General features: G+C 39.1%; 1 protein-coding gene across 1 annotated transcript in view; it reads left to right on the top strand.

Annotated features, from left to right (window-relative positions):
• The first annotated feature begins 554 nt into the window (after positions 1–554).
• Positions 555–15,304, top strand: part of RNF145 (ring finger protein 145) — a 59,052-nt gene continuing 44,302 nt past the window's right edge. Inside the window, exons 1-2 of the mRNA XM_058721766.1 lie at positions 555–844; positions 6,296–6,498. Coding sequence (XP_058577749.1) covers positions 6,315–6,498 — 184 coding nt within the window. The 5' untranslated portion in view covers positions 555–844; positions 6,296–6,314. The remainder of the gene's footprint in view (positions 845–6,295; positions 6,499–15,304) is intronic.

The following is a 15,304-nucleotide window of genomic DNA, read 5'->3' as shown; positions in this document are numbered from 1 at the left end:
TTATTCAGGCATCCAGTCACTTATTCAACAGAGGCTTATGGAGCGCCTATTCTATGCTAGGCACTGCTGAGCCATCACAGACTTGGTCCCTGACGCCATGGAGTTGACAGTCTAGTCCAGTCAGTGAGGGAGTTAAAAAAAATTCAGGAATCATTGGTACTGCGGTTGCACCGGGTGAAGATCAGCCCCTCCAATTCTCCCACGTGGTCGCAGCAGGTGAGTGTGGGTGTGAGCGTTCGCGGCTTCTGGTATTTGAGGAGTGTGAGAGCGCACGTGTGTCAGAATGGCGCGTGTCACATTGTGCGTGCAAGGGTCGGGGTGGTAAGCGTCTCCACAGACGTTTGGGCCCGGCTGCGTGGGCCGCGGGAGGACTGCGTCTCCCGCCCACGTACTGGGGACGGCGCGGGAACCACCCGGCCCGTGCGATTGTGAGTGAGCGCAAGAGCGCGCGCGCGCGGGGGCGGGGGCGGGGCGCGGCGCGCGCAGGCGCAGAGAGCTAGAGCGGACCGCGGCCGCTGCAGAGCGCCGGGGGCGGGAGGAGCGAGCGCAGTAGGCCATGGCCGCCGTCGGCTGCTGAGGGGCTCGGCCCGCGAGCGCCTGCCGCCGCGGACGATGGTGACCGCACGGGTCGGGCCGCTGCCGCCGCCGCTCCCGCCGCCTCCCAAGACGCTGCAACCAAGGCCCGGCGCGGAGGAGCCGCCGCTGTGAGCCGCGCCGTCCCGGCCCCCGCCGCCGCCGCCCGAGAAGAACGGGAGGGCGGGCGAGAGAGCCGGGGAGTTGCGGAGCTCGCCTGCCCGCCGGCGGCGCTGCCGCCGCCCTGCGGGGAGAGAGGCCACTGCCCGAGGTGACCGAGCCGTCCGCCCTAGCTGGCCTCTTCTCATCCAGGCTCCCCCGCCCCCTTCTCTTCCCACATCCTTCCTTCTCCCCTCCCCCACCCTTTTGCCGGCTTCTTCCTCTCCCCCCTCCCCCGCCCCTTCCTCGGTTCACCTCCCACCTTCTTCCCAGTCTCGGCGGCGTCCACATCCCCTCTTCTCCCCTGGCGTCCCCTCCCTCCTAACCAGCTGCCCCTCTTGCAGACCTCTTGGCCCCCCACCAGCTCTCTCCGACTCTCTGCCCTCCCTTCCCACCCCCCTTCCCCGTACAGAGTCCCCTCCGCCAGCTCCAGGCCCTTGAGCGCCGCCTCCTTAATTGCCCACCCTCCCGGAGACATCCCTTACCTCCCCTGGCATTCCTAAGATGCTCTCTCTCTCTGAGCTCTGCCCCATCGCATCCCTAGGACCCCCTTTCGAGGTCTTTTCTAAGCAGCTTCCTGAGCTGCCCCTTCCTAGGTGCTCCTTTCCAGCCCCTTTTCTCTAGTTCCCACTTCCAACTTTCCTCTTTTGCGTCTTTGTCCGCTTTGCTTCTAAGCTTCCCTCCCTCTTTCCTTTTGACTTATCCTTTGGTCTACGCAGCCCCAAACTCAGCCTCCTCTTTCCTTCTTTCATGCGGTTTGAGGTTGTTTGGGGGTGCGGAAAGGCCTGCCAAGCCATTCTTCGAATGGGGGCCCATTTGCTCTGCATCCCATCTGTCCTTTTTCACTGTGAGAGCGTTCTCTATCCCTTCCTTTTTGTCCCCATCGCGTCCTCTCTCGGCTGCCATCCCTTCTCCACCCCACTCCTGTTTTGCTTTTCCCACCCAAGACCCTTGCCTTCCCTTTAGGAATGAGTCCCCTTTCTGCTCGGGGATGATGAACTTGGCCCGTGTCTTTCTTTGGAAGCTTTTCGGTGCGTGGCGCGGCGGAGCCAGCACCCTTGGCCAGACAAGAGGGGAGCTCCCTGGCACGGGCCTCTTGACTGGCAGAGTTTTTGCGAACGTAATCCCCTAGCCCCGCGGCGGCAGCGGCCCTGCTGCTGCGCTGCCTGCTTTGCAGCGAGCTGGGTTGGGGTTACTATAGTTCAAACGCGGCTGAGATCAGCAGGCGTGGAGGGCGGGGGAGGAGGTGCGGGGAGAGGGGAAGGGAGCTTTGCAGTGAGAAGGCATCAAAGATTAATGGATGGCTTTGCATCGCTGTCTGCAGTAAACAGGAAACTAGTTGGAAAGGAAAGGAGAGGATTGTGTGCCTTTTTATTTTTTAAAATGCGGACTGTGCTCTTCTACTGAATCTTGAATCATGCCCAAAGGATGAGCTGTCGGTGCTGCAGTCGTGACCCAGGCTGAGCGCCCAATGGCAGAGAGAGCAGTTTTTATTCCCTCTGTCTGGCTCCTTAAGAGTTGAAAGATGGTCCTGTTATTCAGAGTGGATTCTGTATCTTTGCCACTTTGGAGATGAGAAGACACAGAATTGCTAGTAGTTTATGTAGAAACCAGGTACATACAAAGTTAGCTAGCAATAGTGTGGGAGTGGGGAGGACCAGCTATATTTAAAACATGTGCCAATGCTTATGTAAGAGGTGCGTTCTCCTCCTGGGTATCTCAGTTTTGGCTGAGTTTACTTATGATTTTAGGCTCTAGCTTTGCCCTATAACATTTTCAGGGGTTACCATCCTAATGTATGGACAGCCAGAAAATTTTTCTTGAGATTGGTTTTAGCAGATGGTAGATTTTTTTTTTCCCCATTGGATTGGACAAAGAAAGGAGATTAATGGTGATTTATTTTTTTTCTTTCGAAGCGGAAGAAAGGTGTAGAAACTTTCAGCCTTAAATTATCTATCATACTGAATTTAAAATTGGGTCATATGATTTTCTCATTTATTTCTTATTTTTTATTTGCCTTTTTAAAAAGGGAGTTTACCTGCCTTTTTAAAAAGGAGATATGAATAGCCTTCTTTTTTTTGGTAAGATCCCATTTTCCGTTTCTTTTTCTTAATTCTTCAACAGACAAGCTATTACTTTAAAAACATACATTTTCCATATTCCGGATGATTTGTGTGATTTCTTCATAAAACAAAAATCAAAGTGTTTCCAGGAAGGTGTAGAATGAGACTGTGTTTCCTAACCCACAAATATGAATGGTGAGCTGTGCAACGTTATACTTGTACAGGACATTACTGTGTAAGTAGTGATTGCTGCTTCCAAGCCTGGGAAAGTCATCTAATGAAATCATTGTGGTCCTGTTTTTGGTTAGCTTTTTTGAGTTTTTGTTTTGTTTTGTTTTGTTTTTTGCCATTTTTGGAAGGGATTTTTTTTTAAGGTGTTTCACTGTGTAAAACATCTTTAAGCTTGAGTCACATTTAGTTTACATTACTTGCTGAGACATTGTGTTGGCATATTACTTTCCAGTTCTGTTAACATTTCGAGGAGGACATATAAAAATCTTTCATGGAGGGGAAAATATGTGTAATTGAACATGACAGGAAATAACTTCAATATTTGGCCTTAGGAATGTCATCTTTGTGTTCAGCTCCTTTACTTATTTTTGAGGATAATTTGGTATTATTATGATTTTAAGAGAATTTTAAGCTTTCTCTGACTTGGAATATACTCATTAGCTCTGATAATAAATCTAGGAAAAAGGTGAATTAGGCTTCAACCAAACATCATAGAAATACAATAATCTTTTTATGCCAGGGGAGAAAGCTCCATTTTTACTTCATGCTTCTAATGAGTGGCTTAGCAAATGTGAGTGACTTCAGTGATTTTAAACAAGATAAATGTTTCCACATTTTGTTTAGATGTTAATTTAGTGTGTGGTGCTGGAGTGTAGTGTGTGGTATTTGTGATGGTGATCACCCTATCATGTGGCACTTACACTTTAGAAATCACAAAGTTGGGCTGGGGAGTGTGTGTGTGTGTGTGTGTGTGTGTGTGTGTGTGTGTGTCTTTCCACAGCTTTTGTGGGTAATATTTTAGATCTGGTTTTCCATGAATTTGTTTCCTCTATGTCCACTTACAGGCCCAGCTTGCCAATGACTTGCTAAAATATAACTCACAGAAATAAATGTTTATAAGCAGTGGGGTTGTTATTAAGTGGGCATATTTCGTTCTATAAAAGGTCCTCCTTAATTCAGACATTTGGGTCTTGGATTTACTATGCAGTAGAATTTGGGGATCAGTCTCAGATATTCTGTATTGAGAGCTTTAGGAACTCAAGATTTCCCTTTTTCTATATGAGGCAGGAATAGTGGTTATTGAGAGGGAATTTGTACCATTATGCTAATGGCCCTCTTCTGTAATAGAGTTGAATCTCCAGAAGAATTAAGGAGATTTTTTTTCTTGTTAGTTGTTCGTATCTTGATTTCATATCTTGATGCAGGAGTGGTTATTGGTTTACTTAAAATTTTTTTTTCTTTACCCCTTTGAGAGCTGCAATAAATGGTAAAAATGGGTACATGTAAAAACAGCAAAACATTAAAAAAGGAGGAAGGCTCTAACTCAGATGAAATAAATATGGACCACAAGAACTAACTTAGTAATAGTCCCTACAAAAGCAGTAGTGATTTATATTGGATTCTAGAATATGAAAAAAGTATATTCCATTATAGTATAAAGCCTGTCAGTGATATTGTTATCTTAGTCCATAATGATTTTCACACAGGACTAGTGTTTTGTGAGAAAAATCCATTATTCATGTACTTTGAAATAAACTCCCAACTGAGTTTGACTGTTTATCTGTTTGACCACCTTAGTAAGTAGTTATATTCTATATATTTCCTTAAGTCATCTAGATAGCTTAGGCATATTATACTTTTTATAAAGAATTTCTTTTTTTAATCCCCAATAATATTCTACAACATTTGGCAAACAGAAAAGGAAATAAAAGTCACCTTAGCCTTATTGTTGGAAGGATGTTAATGTGATATTTTGGTATTATTTCTTCTCAAGATTTTTTTTTTCTCTCATGAGCTTTGAGAAATTGAAATTCCTGAATGGTGTAATTTGCACTAAATGTTGAGTAGAGTTTTTATTTTTCAGTGCTTTTTTTTCCCCCCATAGGACACAACGGTTAGGTTTTAATTCTGACAATATTTATTTCTTATGTAGGAAAATTATTAAAGTGATCTTGTTCATTTAAAGTAATCAGAATTACAATACTTATTAAAAATATGTTAATTGTGCATTCTTAGGATAACTTTTAAGTAATGGGAATGATTTATGATCATTCAATGATTGATATAATGTATCAGTTTTTCAGTGATTGACAAACTTCTATTAATGGTTTGCCAAGTTGAGCTCTTTTTTTTTTTTTTTTAAACTATCTGAGCTAGGAAGCTATGAAAATTAGAGGGTAAAATGGAAATACTGACAAATATTTAACCATAGCATAGTAATCTGTCACTGTAATTTTCTGCAGAAATAAATGTTTTCATTTGTCCTGTAATGTCTGAGATTACTGCCAAAGCTGGAAATGTGTTTAGCTTTCTCAGCAAAATTCTTAAAAGGATATTGTCAGAGCCAACAATCCAGAATTATCATTACTTTTAAAATTGTCTTTAACACACTTGTTTGCCTGATTCTTATAATTCCTTGGATTAATTTGCAGTACTATCATACAAAGCAGTGTTGCACAGAATTGTCCTTCTAAATAATAGATTGTCCTGGAGATCTTTCATTTCTTTTCTTTTTTTTTTTTTTTTTTAATTCTATTCGTACTAGTCATCAACAGCTGAGCACAGACAGGGGCTGCAGACTCCATGTGCCAGTGTATCTGTATATCACAGGAAGAATTTGATGTTGCAATTGTTTCCCACTTTGAAGGCAGATTATGGGAATATCAAATGAAGAGTTTAATGATTCAAGGAAATAATATGGTGAACAATGTTTTCTTTACCTGTATCGTGAGTTTCTCTGAATTGTATCTACATCATGTAAATTCAGTACTTCAATTTTGATTGCAAGTAATATAGAAAAGGATAAGTCTTTGAGATGCTGCAAACTAAATGTGTAGTTAGCAAATTTTTATTGAATAGCTTAGGCTTTTTTTTTTTTAATCAGTTAAATTTTGCTCTTTTTTAAGACCTACATAAATCTCACTTTTATAGGAGTGAATTTTTCCTTTCAAGTTAATTGGACAAAAGCTGTAGTATTATTAGGGTGTTTTGTTGCTAGTGCCTAGAGTTGGAGTTAAGCTTTTAAAAATAAAGTTTGAGGCCTTACCACTTATGCAGACTGGGAAGACCTGTAAGGAAGGGTCAGTGTGAAAACCCAATATAAAGATTGCTTCATCAAAGCCTAGAAGTAGTAGCTGTGGCTGAGGAGTTTTATACATTGTTATGTAGTGTTTGTATAGATATGGCAATCCATTAGATTCCTAAGAGGATATCTAGAAGCTGTTTGAGGTGACTTATTTTTTTTATATGTTATATCTCCTGAATTTTAGGTCTGCTCCAAGAAAAAACATGGCTGCAAAGGAAAAACTGGAGGCAGTGTTAAATGTGGCCCTGAGGGTGCCAAGCATCATGCTGTTGGATGTCCTGTACAGATGGGATGTCAGCTCCTTCTTCCAGCAGATCCAAAGAAGTAGCCTCAGTAACAACCCTCTTTTCCAGTATAAGTATTTGGCTCTTAATATGCATTATGTAGGTAAGTGTCTATATCACCTTTGCTAATCTGTTAGTGAGCATTCTGATTTATATCTTTGTAAGATGATTTTGAATTTTAGTAAAATGAGGTTTGGTTACGTTGAAATGACAGTGATACAGTCATTGATGAATGTTTATGAATCTTGTTTGTAATATAATTTGTCTTACCATTGCATATGAATTATTAGGGCTAGAGGAGAACAGACAGTTTTGGGTTTATTTTACTGGATGAAACTAGAAGGCAGAAGAAAACATTTTAGATTTTAATATGATAAAATGTAAATGAGAACAAATTTTCCAGACATTTGGTCTGTTCTAATTTGTCTATTAAGGGTTTTGTTAGTAACAAAGAAGGGAGGCTTCCTAAATGCAATATTCTTTATTGTTCCAGAACATTAGTATCAGTGGAACATAAGGCATTTATTTCAGTTAAATGAAATGTTGGAAATGACATTTGTAATATTAAAAATATATATATTCCTTGAAATATAATTGATATGATTTGGAGTTAGTGGTTAAAGTAATGTTGAGGTTAAAGAGGTAGAAGTCAAGAAATACAAGCAGGAAGGGCACCTGGCTGGCTCAGTCAGTAGCACATGCTACTCTTGATCTTGGGGTTGTGAGTTTGAGCCTCATGTTGGGTGCAGAGATTACTTAAAATAAAATCTCAAGGGGCACCTGGCCTGGTTGGCTCACTCGATTAAGCCTCCGACTTTGGCTCAGGTCATGATCTCACAGTTCATGAATTTGAGCCCCATGTAGGGCTCTGTGCTGACAGCACGGAGCCTGGAACTTGTTTCCAGTTCTGTATCTCCCTGTCTCTTTGCCCCTCCCCTGCTCAAGCTCTGTCTCTCTCTCTCTCAAAAATAAACATTAAAAAAAAAAAAATTAGAATCTTAAAATAAGGAAAAGAAATACAGGCAGGAAACAGGTAAAAATTCATCTAGTATGACAGTGATGATCCTTGATTTTTATTTATTTTTTTTTAATTTTTTTTTTTTTTAATGTTTATTTATTTTTGAGACAGAGAGAGACAGAGCATGAATGGGGGAGGGTCAGAGAGAGGGAGACACAGAATCTGAAACAGGATCCGGGCTCTGAGCTGTCAGCACAGAGCCCGACGCGGGGCTTGAACTCACAGACTGTGAGATCATGACCTGAGCCGAAGTCTGCCACTTAACCGACTGAGCCACCCAGGCGCCCCATGATCCTTGATTTTTAGATTAATTTTTGGTTTATATGTAATCATAGCAATAATGTTTCATTTGGCATTACTATAACATAACTCAAGATGTGGTTTGATGATAGTGGTTTAATAATATTATTATTAGAGTTGTCCATCAAGAAGTATATATTTTATAGAATTGTGAAGGGTTTGTCCTGTCTCAGTGAGATTTATTTTCATCTATGGAAGGACTTTTTGGGTTCCAAAGCTCAGCCCTGAAAACCCCTCACATCTCTAAGAGATTCCCAAGTAAGCCATTGTGGGAAGAAGTATAGTAGAAAAGGCAGTGCACTAGAAGTAAAACATGTGGGTACAATAAATTCATCTCTCTTAGATGGCATTACCTTGGGAAATTCTTTGAAATGAGAATGTTCTTTTATGCTGCAAAGCACTATAATTCTCAGCCCTTTACTAAAAGCTTTGTATGTTAGCCAATTCATGGAAAATAATTCCAATCTGTTGTAGAAGAACAATCGGGTACTTGGCTTAGATTTTTAGCTTAATCAGCAGAATAATTCACACTGTGCTTTAAAAAATGTGCTTATCACATATATTATTTCTGAGTAGATTGAAATATTTATTTTAAAAACAGCTGCCTAATAATCAGAAACATTAATTTTAGAAGTTGAGTGGGTTTTAATACAGTTGAAATTCATACTCTGGCTTATAACTTTGGGAATTCAACTGAGTCTTCTTAAATACACTTATTACATGCTATGGTAGAATTAACTCAGTGATTACATGAGCAGATAGTTACAGCTTGAGCAGTTTTTTGGTTAGAGTAACGTCTGGGTCAAAGTATTAAGGAGTGTTTACATAATGTTCCAGTTTATAAACTTTCACCCATAAATACATCTTTAAAATTCTTTTTAAAAATTAGTAATGTATTTATACATTTATTGTATGTTAAAAAAATCAAAACACACAAATCAGGAGACTATAGATGCTGGAGAGGATGTGGAGAAACGGGAACCCTCTTGCACTGTTGGTGGGAATGCAAATTGGTGCAGCCGCTCTGGAAAACAGTGTGGAGGTTCCTCAGAAAATTAAAAATAGACCTACCCTATGACCCAGCAATAGCACTGCTAGGAATTTACCCAAGGGATGCAGGAGTACTCATGCATAGGGGCACTTGTACCCCAATGTTTATAGCAGCACTCTCAACAATAGCCAAATTATGGAAAGAGCCTAAATGTCCATCAACTGATGAATGGATAAAGAAATTGTGGTTTACATACACAATGGAATACTATGTGGCAATGAGAAAGAATGAAATATGGCCTTTTGTAGCCACGTGGATGGAACTGGAGAGTGTGATGCTAAGTGAAATAAGCCATACAGAGAAAGACAGATACCATATGGTTTCACTCTTATGTGGATCCTGAGAAACTTAACAGAAACCCATGGGGGAAGGGAAGGAAAAAAAAACAAAAGAGGTTAGAGTGGGAGAGAGCCAAAACATAAGAGACTGTTAAAAACTGAGAACAAACTGAGGCTTGATGGGGGGTGGGAGGGAGGGGAGGGTGGGTGATGGGTATTGAGGAGGGCACCTTTTGGGATGAGCACTGGGTGTTGTATGGAAACCAATTTGACAATAAATTTCATATATTAAAAAAAATAAATAAAATAAAATAAAATAAATAAAAAATAAAATCAAAGCATAGAAAGTGTACAGTGAAAAGTATCATCCTTCTGTTTGCCAACTACTAAGTTCTCTTAAGCCCCAGCAAGTAGCTATTTTTATTAACTTGTGAAAAATTCTAGAGATATTTTTATGTATACATAAGTCAATATAAAGATATATTGGTAAATAAACATAAATAAGTATAAATATATGTATGTTCTCTTTATACAGATGATGGGATAATATACAGTGTTCTTTTTTTTAAATTTTTATTTAATTTTTAAATTTATATCCAAGTTAATTAGCATATAGTGCAACAATGATTTCAGAAGTAGATTTACAGTGTCTTGAACCTGTTGCTTGTTTTAACTTTATGATGTATCACAGAGCCATAACTACTGCTTTTAGATATTCATGAAATAAAGCTTTGTACTCTGTGTTTTTATGTTGACACTTCCTGTTCTGCCAAATTTTAAGATTCTGATTAAATGTTAAGGCCTCCTTCTCCCCCTAGGCCTCCTAATTCTGTTTCGTAGTGGTGTAGTATCCTTGTATGGCCATACCACAAAATTGATGCTCTATTGGTGAACACTTTAGTTTCGTCTGCTATTTCATTCAGTGTTGCACTAAATAATTTTATATAGCCATAATTTTGACAGATACAAATATAGCCTTGAGATAAATTGCTAGAAGTGAAGTTGCTGCGTTAAAGAGTATATATGTCTGTAATAATGGATCGATATTACTCTCTATGGGGTTTTACAGACAGTAGTTGAGAGTTCCTACAGTCTTACATCCTTATCAAAAACCGTGTTATCAAATTCTTACATTTGGTTATTCCAGTACATGAAAAATGGATGTTTTTTAACATAAGTTTTAATTTGTATTTCTCTTACTGTGAGTGAGATTGTATTTATTCACATGTTGATGAAAAAACGTGTGTTTCCTCTTCTGTGAGTTGTCAGATCATGTCCTTTGCCCACTTTTCTGTGGCATTTTAGCCTCTCCCCTCCCCCCTTTTTTTTCTCAAAGGCACAGGCAAGGCTTTATTGGGGCTACAGCTCTAGCTGAAGGGAGACACAGCACCAACAGAGAGTAGTTAGGCTGGCCTTCTCTGGATTTTAGCCTTTTCTTGCCAATTTGTGGGAGTTTGGTATACCTTAGGGAAATTAACCCTTTATGATGAGTTAAAATTACTGTTTCCAGTTGTGCTTGTCTTGATTTTGGCTTATGATTTTTTTGACTTGCAGAATTTGTTTTTAATGAGATTGAATTTATTGTTTTTTCTTTTTTTTAAGTTTATTTTTTTATTTGTATTTTAATTTTTTTTTTTCAATATATGAAATTTATTGTCAAATTGGTTTCCATACAACACCCAGTGCTCATCCCAAAAGGTGCCCTCCTCAATACCCATCACCCACCCTCCCCTCCCTCCCACCCACCATCAACCCTCAGTTTGTTCTCAGTTTTTAAGAGTCTCTTATGCTTTGGCTCTCTCCCACTCTAACCTCTTTTGTTTTTTTTTCCTTCCCCTCCCCCATGGGTTTCTGTTAAGTTTCTCAGGATCCACATAAGAGTGAAACCATATGGTATCTGTCTTTCTCTGTATGGCTTATTTCACTTAGCATCACACTCTCCAGTTCCATCCACGTGGCTACAAAGGGCCATATTTCATTCTTTCTCATTGCCACGTAGTACTCCACTGTGTATGTAAACCACAATTTCTTTATCCATTCATCAGTTGATGGACATTTAGGCTCTTTCCATAATTTGACTATTGTTGAGAGTGCTGCTATAAACATTGGGGTACAAGTGCCCCTATGCATGAGTACTCCTGTATCCCTTGGGTAAATTCCTAGCAGTGCTATTGCTGGGTCATAGGGTAGGTCTATTTTTAATTTTCTGAGGAACCTCCACACTGTTTTCCAGAGCGGCTGCACCAATTTGCATTCCCACCAACAGTGCAATAGGGTTCCCGTTTCTCCACATCCTCTCCAGCATCTATAGTCTCCTGATTTGTTCATTTTGGCCACTCTGACTGGCGTGAGGTGGTATCTGAGTGTGGTTTTGATTTGTATTTCCCTGATGAGGAGCGACGTTGAGCATCTTTTCATGTGCCTGTTGGCCATCCGGATGTCTTCTTTAGAGAAGTGTCTATTCATGTTTTCTGCCCATTTCTTCACTGGGTTATTTGTTTTTCGGGTGTGGAGTTTGGTGAGCTCTTTATAGATTTTGGATACTAGCCCTTTGTCCGATGTGTCATTTGCAAATATCTTTTCCCATTCCGTTGGTTGCCTTTTAGTTTTGTTGGTTGTTTCCTTTGCTGTGCAGAAGCTTTTTATCTTCATAAGGTCCCAGTAGTTTATCTTTGCTTTTAATTCCCTTGCCTTTGGGGATGTGTCGAGTAAGAGATTGCTACGACTGAGGTCAGAGAGTTATTTATTTATTTTGAGAGAGAGAGAGAGAGAGAGAGAGAGAGAGAAAATGAGCTGGGGAGGGGTAGAGATTGAAGGGGACAGAGGATCCGAAGCGAGCTCTGTGCTGACAGCAGAGAGTCCAGTGTGGGGCTTGAACTCGTGAACTGTGAGATCATGACCTGAGCCAAAGTGGGGCGCTTAGCCAACTGAGCCACCCAGACACCCCTGTTGTTTTTTCTTTTAGAACTTAGAATTTTGACTCAATTAGAAAAGGCTTCTCTATCATATTTTACTCCATTATTTTTATTTCATTTTTTACATTTACATCTTTGCTCCACTTAGGATTTATCTGCATGTACAGTGTGTTGTAGGTATAATTATTTCCCCTAGATAACTATCTGGTGGTTTCCATGTATTTATTAAATAGTTCATCTTTTCCTGGCTAATCATTATATACTAAGTTCTCCCATATATTTGGTTCCATTTCTGATATTTATTCCTGTTTTTTAAGTGTGTGGTCATAATAGTATTTAGACTATATTGTACTGTCTACACTTAGTCCCTTCATTGTTTTTTATTTATCCCTCAGAGTTTTTCTGATATTGTTGGCTATACGAACTTTAGATACTTAGTTTAAGTTAAGATGAAGAGGTAGCTTAAAGATGTTAACTCTTCTCTATGTATGAACACAGAAAGCCTCCCTATGTTCCAGGTTTCTTTTGAGTCCTGGAGTGTTTTAAAGTTTTTATTATATAGGTCTTGGGCATTTATTGTTCAGTTCATTCCTAGGTATTTTGTCTCTTTTATTGATATTGTGACCCCCCCCCCTTTATATCCTTTAATTATTATTAAGAGCTTAAAAATCAAGGTAGGGAGCGGTAAAGTTCATGTTTATGGAATATAATTGTACCTTCAAATTGAGAAGCTTTCCAGGGTGGGTTTTGTCTGAGAATAGCAAAAAGAAGTGATTGTCTAAATATAATTGGAATGCTAATTATAGAACTGTTTTGCAAAGTATAGGTTATAAAAGGGGAAATAGAAGTAATATTGAAAAGTTATAATAGGGGAATTTGTGAAAAGACCTGAATACATATATTAGGTATTCATAATTTGGTAGGTAGTGATAGGTCAGTGAGGAATTTAGAGCAGGTGAACTGCACTTAAGAAGATTGACTAGGCAGTGTTCTACAGGCCACTGGATTGGGGAGGGGAGAAACCAAGGGTAAGAAGACCAGTTTGGATTTTAGGCAAGAGGTAATGAGAGCCAGAATTAGCCTTGTAAAAGGTGGAAAGCAAAGACTGGCTATGAGAACAATTCCATTGAAATTGCAATCACTAAAATCATTAGTGACCTAAAATGTAAAACTCAGGCTTCATTTGTGTTGTCATTCTGCAGACAATCTCATATTTAAGGAATTGTTGACTGCTTCCTCTTAACAGTGTTTCTGGATTCTTCTAACTTTCTGACCGTTTCTTCTGACTCTTTTGCTGTGTTTTTTCTTTAGACTTCTTAAGTGTTGATACAGCCTAGAATTTGTGTTTAATTTTCATGTTTTGTTGTTTGTGTGATCTCATATAGTTTTGGTTGCAAATCCCTATCTCCACTTTCCGTTGCTTTTTTGACCACTGTAGTCTGGGGTTAGTGTTCTTTCCTCTGATCTCATGGCACCCAGTTCATAACCTCTCCCATAGCACTTACTATGCTGCATTCCAAGGATCCTTAGGCTCATCTATCTTCCTAACTAGATTGTGAGCTCCTTAAAGGTAGGAATGGGGTTATTCCTAGCGCCTAGCTAGTGCCTGGTACTGAATGGATTTCTAACTATTGTTAGACATCACCACCTAAGTATTCTGTAGACACTTCAGTTTATGGTCATGAACTCATCATCTATACCTCAAACCTTCTCCTTCTCTTGTTTCCTATCTTAATGGTAAAGTTGTGATTATCTTGATTATCCAAGCTAGAAACATCAGAACCATTTTCACTTCCTTGTTCTCCACTCACAGATCACTATTAAGACTTCTTTAAATATGTTTCTCATAGGTGACCCTGCCAACTCCATACCAAAGCTGCCGATTTATTCTAGGTCCTCATTTTTCCCCTCACTACTAAAATACCCTTTAAATAGCAGAAATCCCTGCATTTTGTTAGGAACATTCATTAATGTTATTTTAGGTAGGTCATCATTTTTAAATGCTGCATGTCTTGCATTTTAATTATAAATTATTGTTGGGTTATCTTCATCATCATCAGTTGAGTTTTTTGTGATTGTTTAGAGTGAATAGTGATGCATATTTGCATGGGCAATAGTTTTGGCTTGTATTTTTCAAATAATTAGATTATATACATGTTATAATTTAGATAAATTATTCATACTGTTCTTGCTTTAGCAGTATTCATAATTGCTTAAGATTCTTGTGTGACATTTTTTGTTATCACTGAGTTATCTTTCCACTGCAGTGTGAAAAAGGAGGGGGATAATTGGGCCATAGGGTTTTTGTTGTTTTTTGTTTTCTTACCTCACTTAAAGTGTATCTAAAGGATTTGAGAACTGTTGCCCCAGTCTAAACTCCTTACTAGTGTATACAAGGCTTTATATTGAAGTGTTAGCCACCAGTTCTATCAGCATTATCTCCCAGTACTTTTTTATTTACACCAAATTTTAGTCTAGCCTACAGAGTTTATGGTCTCCTGAAAACATCCTTTTTTTTATGGTTTTCATGCCTGCTGTTCTCTTTTCCTAAAATGTTTTTCTTTTTCTTAGCCTGATAAATTCACTGTTCTCAGTCCAGGTCAAGCTTAATCACTTAGTAATAACCCTTCTAATATTTGTATATTACAGCACCAATATTGTATCATACTTTTGTCCATGTTTTTTCACTAGACTATGATTATTGTTTGGATCTTTCATGTCTAGAAATGCATATGGTTCACACTTTATATGTAATAATTGGTTGAGTGGATAATTGAAAGAATGAATAAAATCAATATGTTTAGTCTAGAGGATTTGGCAGCTGTTTTATGAGATGTGCACAAAAAGGGAAAGATAGGAATATCTGGAAAGGAAAATGATAGTTCATTAAAAGAGAACTTATGGAGAGTTTTCATGCAGTAGATTGAATAGAAAATCCTCAGCCACAAACACTAAACATGCTTGCTAAATATAATAAACATCCTTTTTAAATACCTCTAAAGTCCTTTGAGATAGGGATTAAAAAAATAAATTGGGGAAATTATTTTAAGAAATTAAAAGTTAGTAGAAATACTTCTGTCTAGTTTCTGCTGGATTGTTCTTAAAGTTAGGATATGTGGGAAATCTGAATTCTACCTCTTTAGTCCCTAGCATAGTGCTCCTGTCCCCTTAGCTTTAAGCATGAGAGGTGCATTGGGTACTAAGAAGGGTTATCTGTACCGTAATAAAGACTCGCTAATAAATGGAAAATAGTTATGGAAGAGTAGACAAGAACCAGATATTGCAAGATCTAGACTGTCAGACTGAGAAGTTAAGAACTTTTGAAGGTTTTTAAGCAAGAGATTTGT

Source organism: Neofelis nebulosa, chromosome 1 (genome assembly GCF_028018385.1).
Source record: "Neofelis nebulosa isolate mNeoNeb1 chromosome 1, mNeoNeb1.pri, whole genome shotgun sequence".
Classification (NCBI taxonomy): domain Eukaryota; kingdom Metazoa; phylum Chordata; class Mammalia; order Carnivora; family Felidae; genus Neofelis; species Neofelis nebulosa.
Note: the sequence above shows the minus strand (reverse complement) of the source record. Positions and strands in the feature narration are given on the sequence as shown.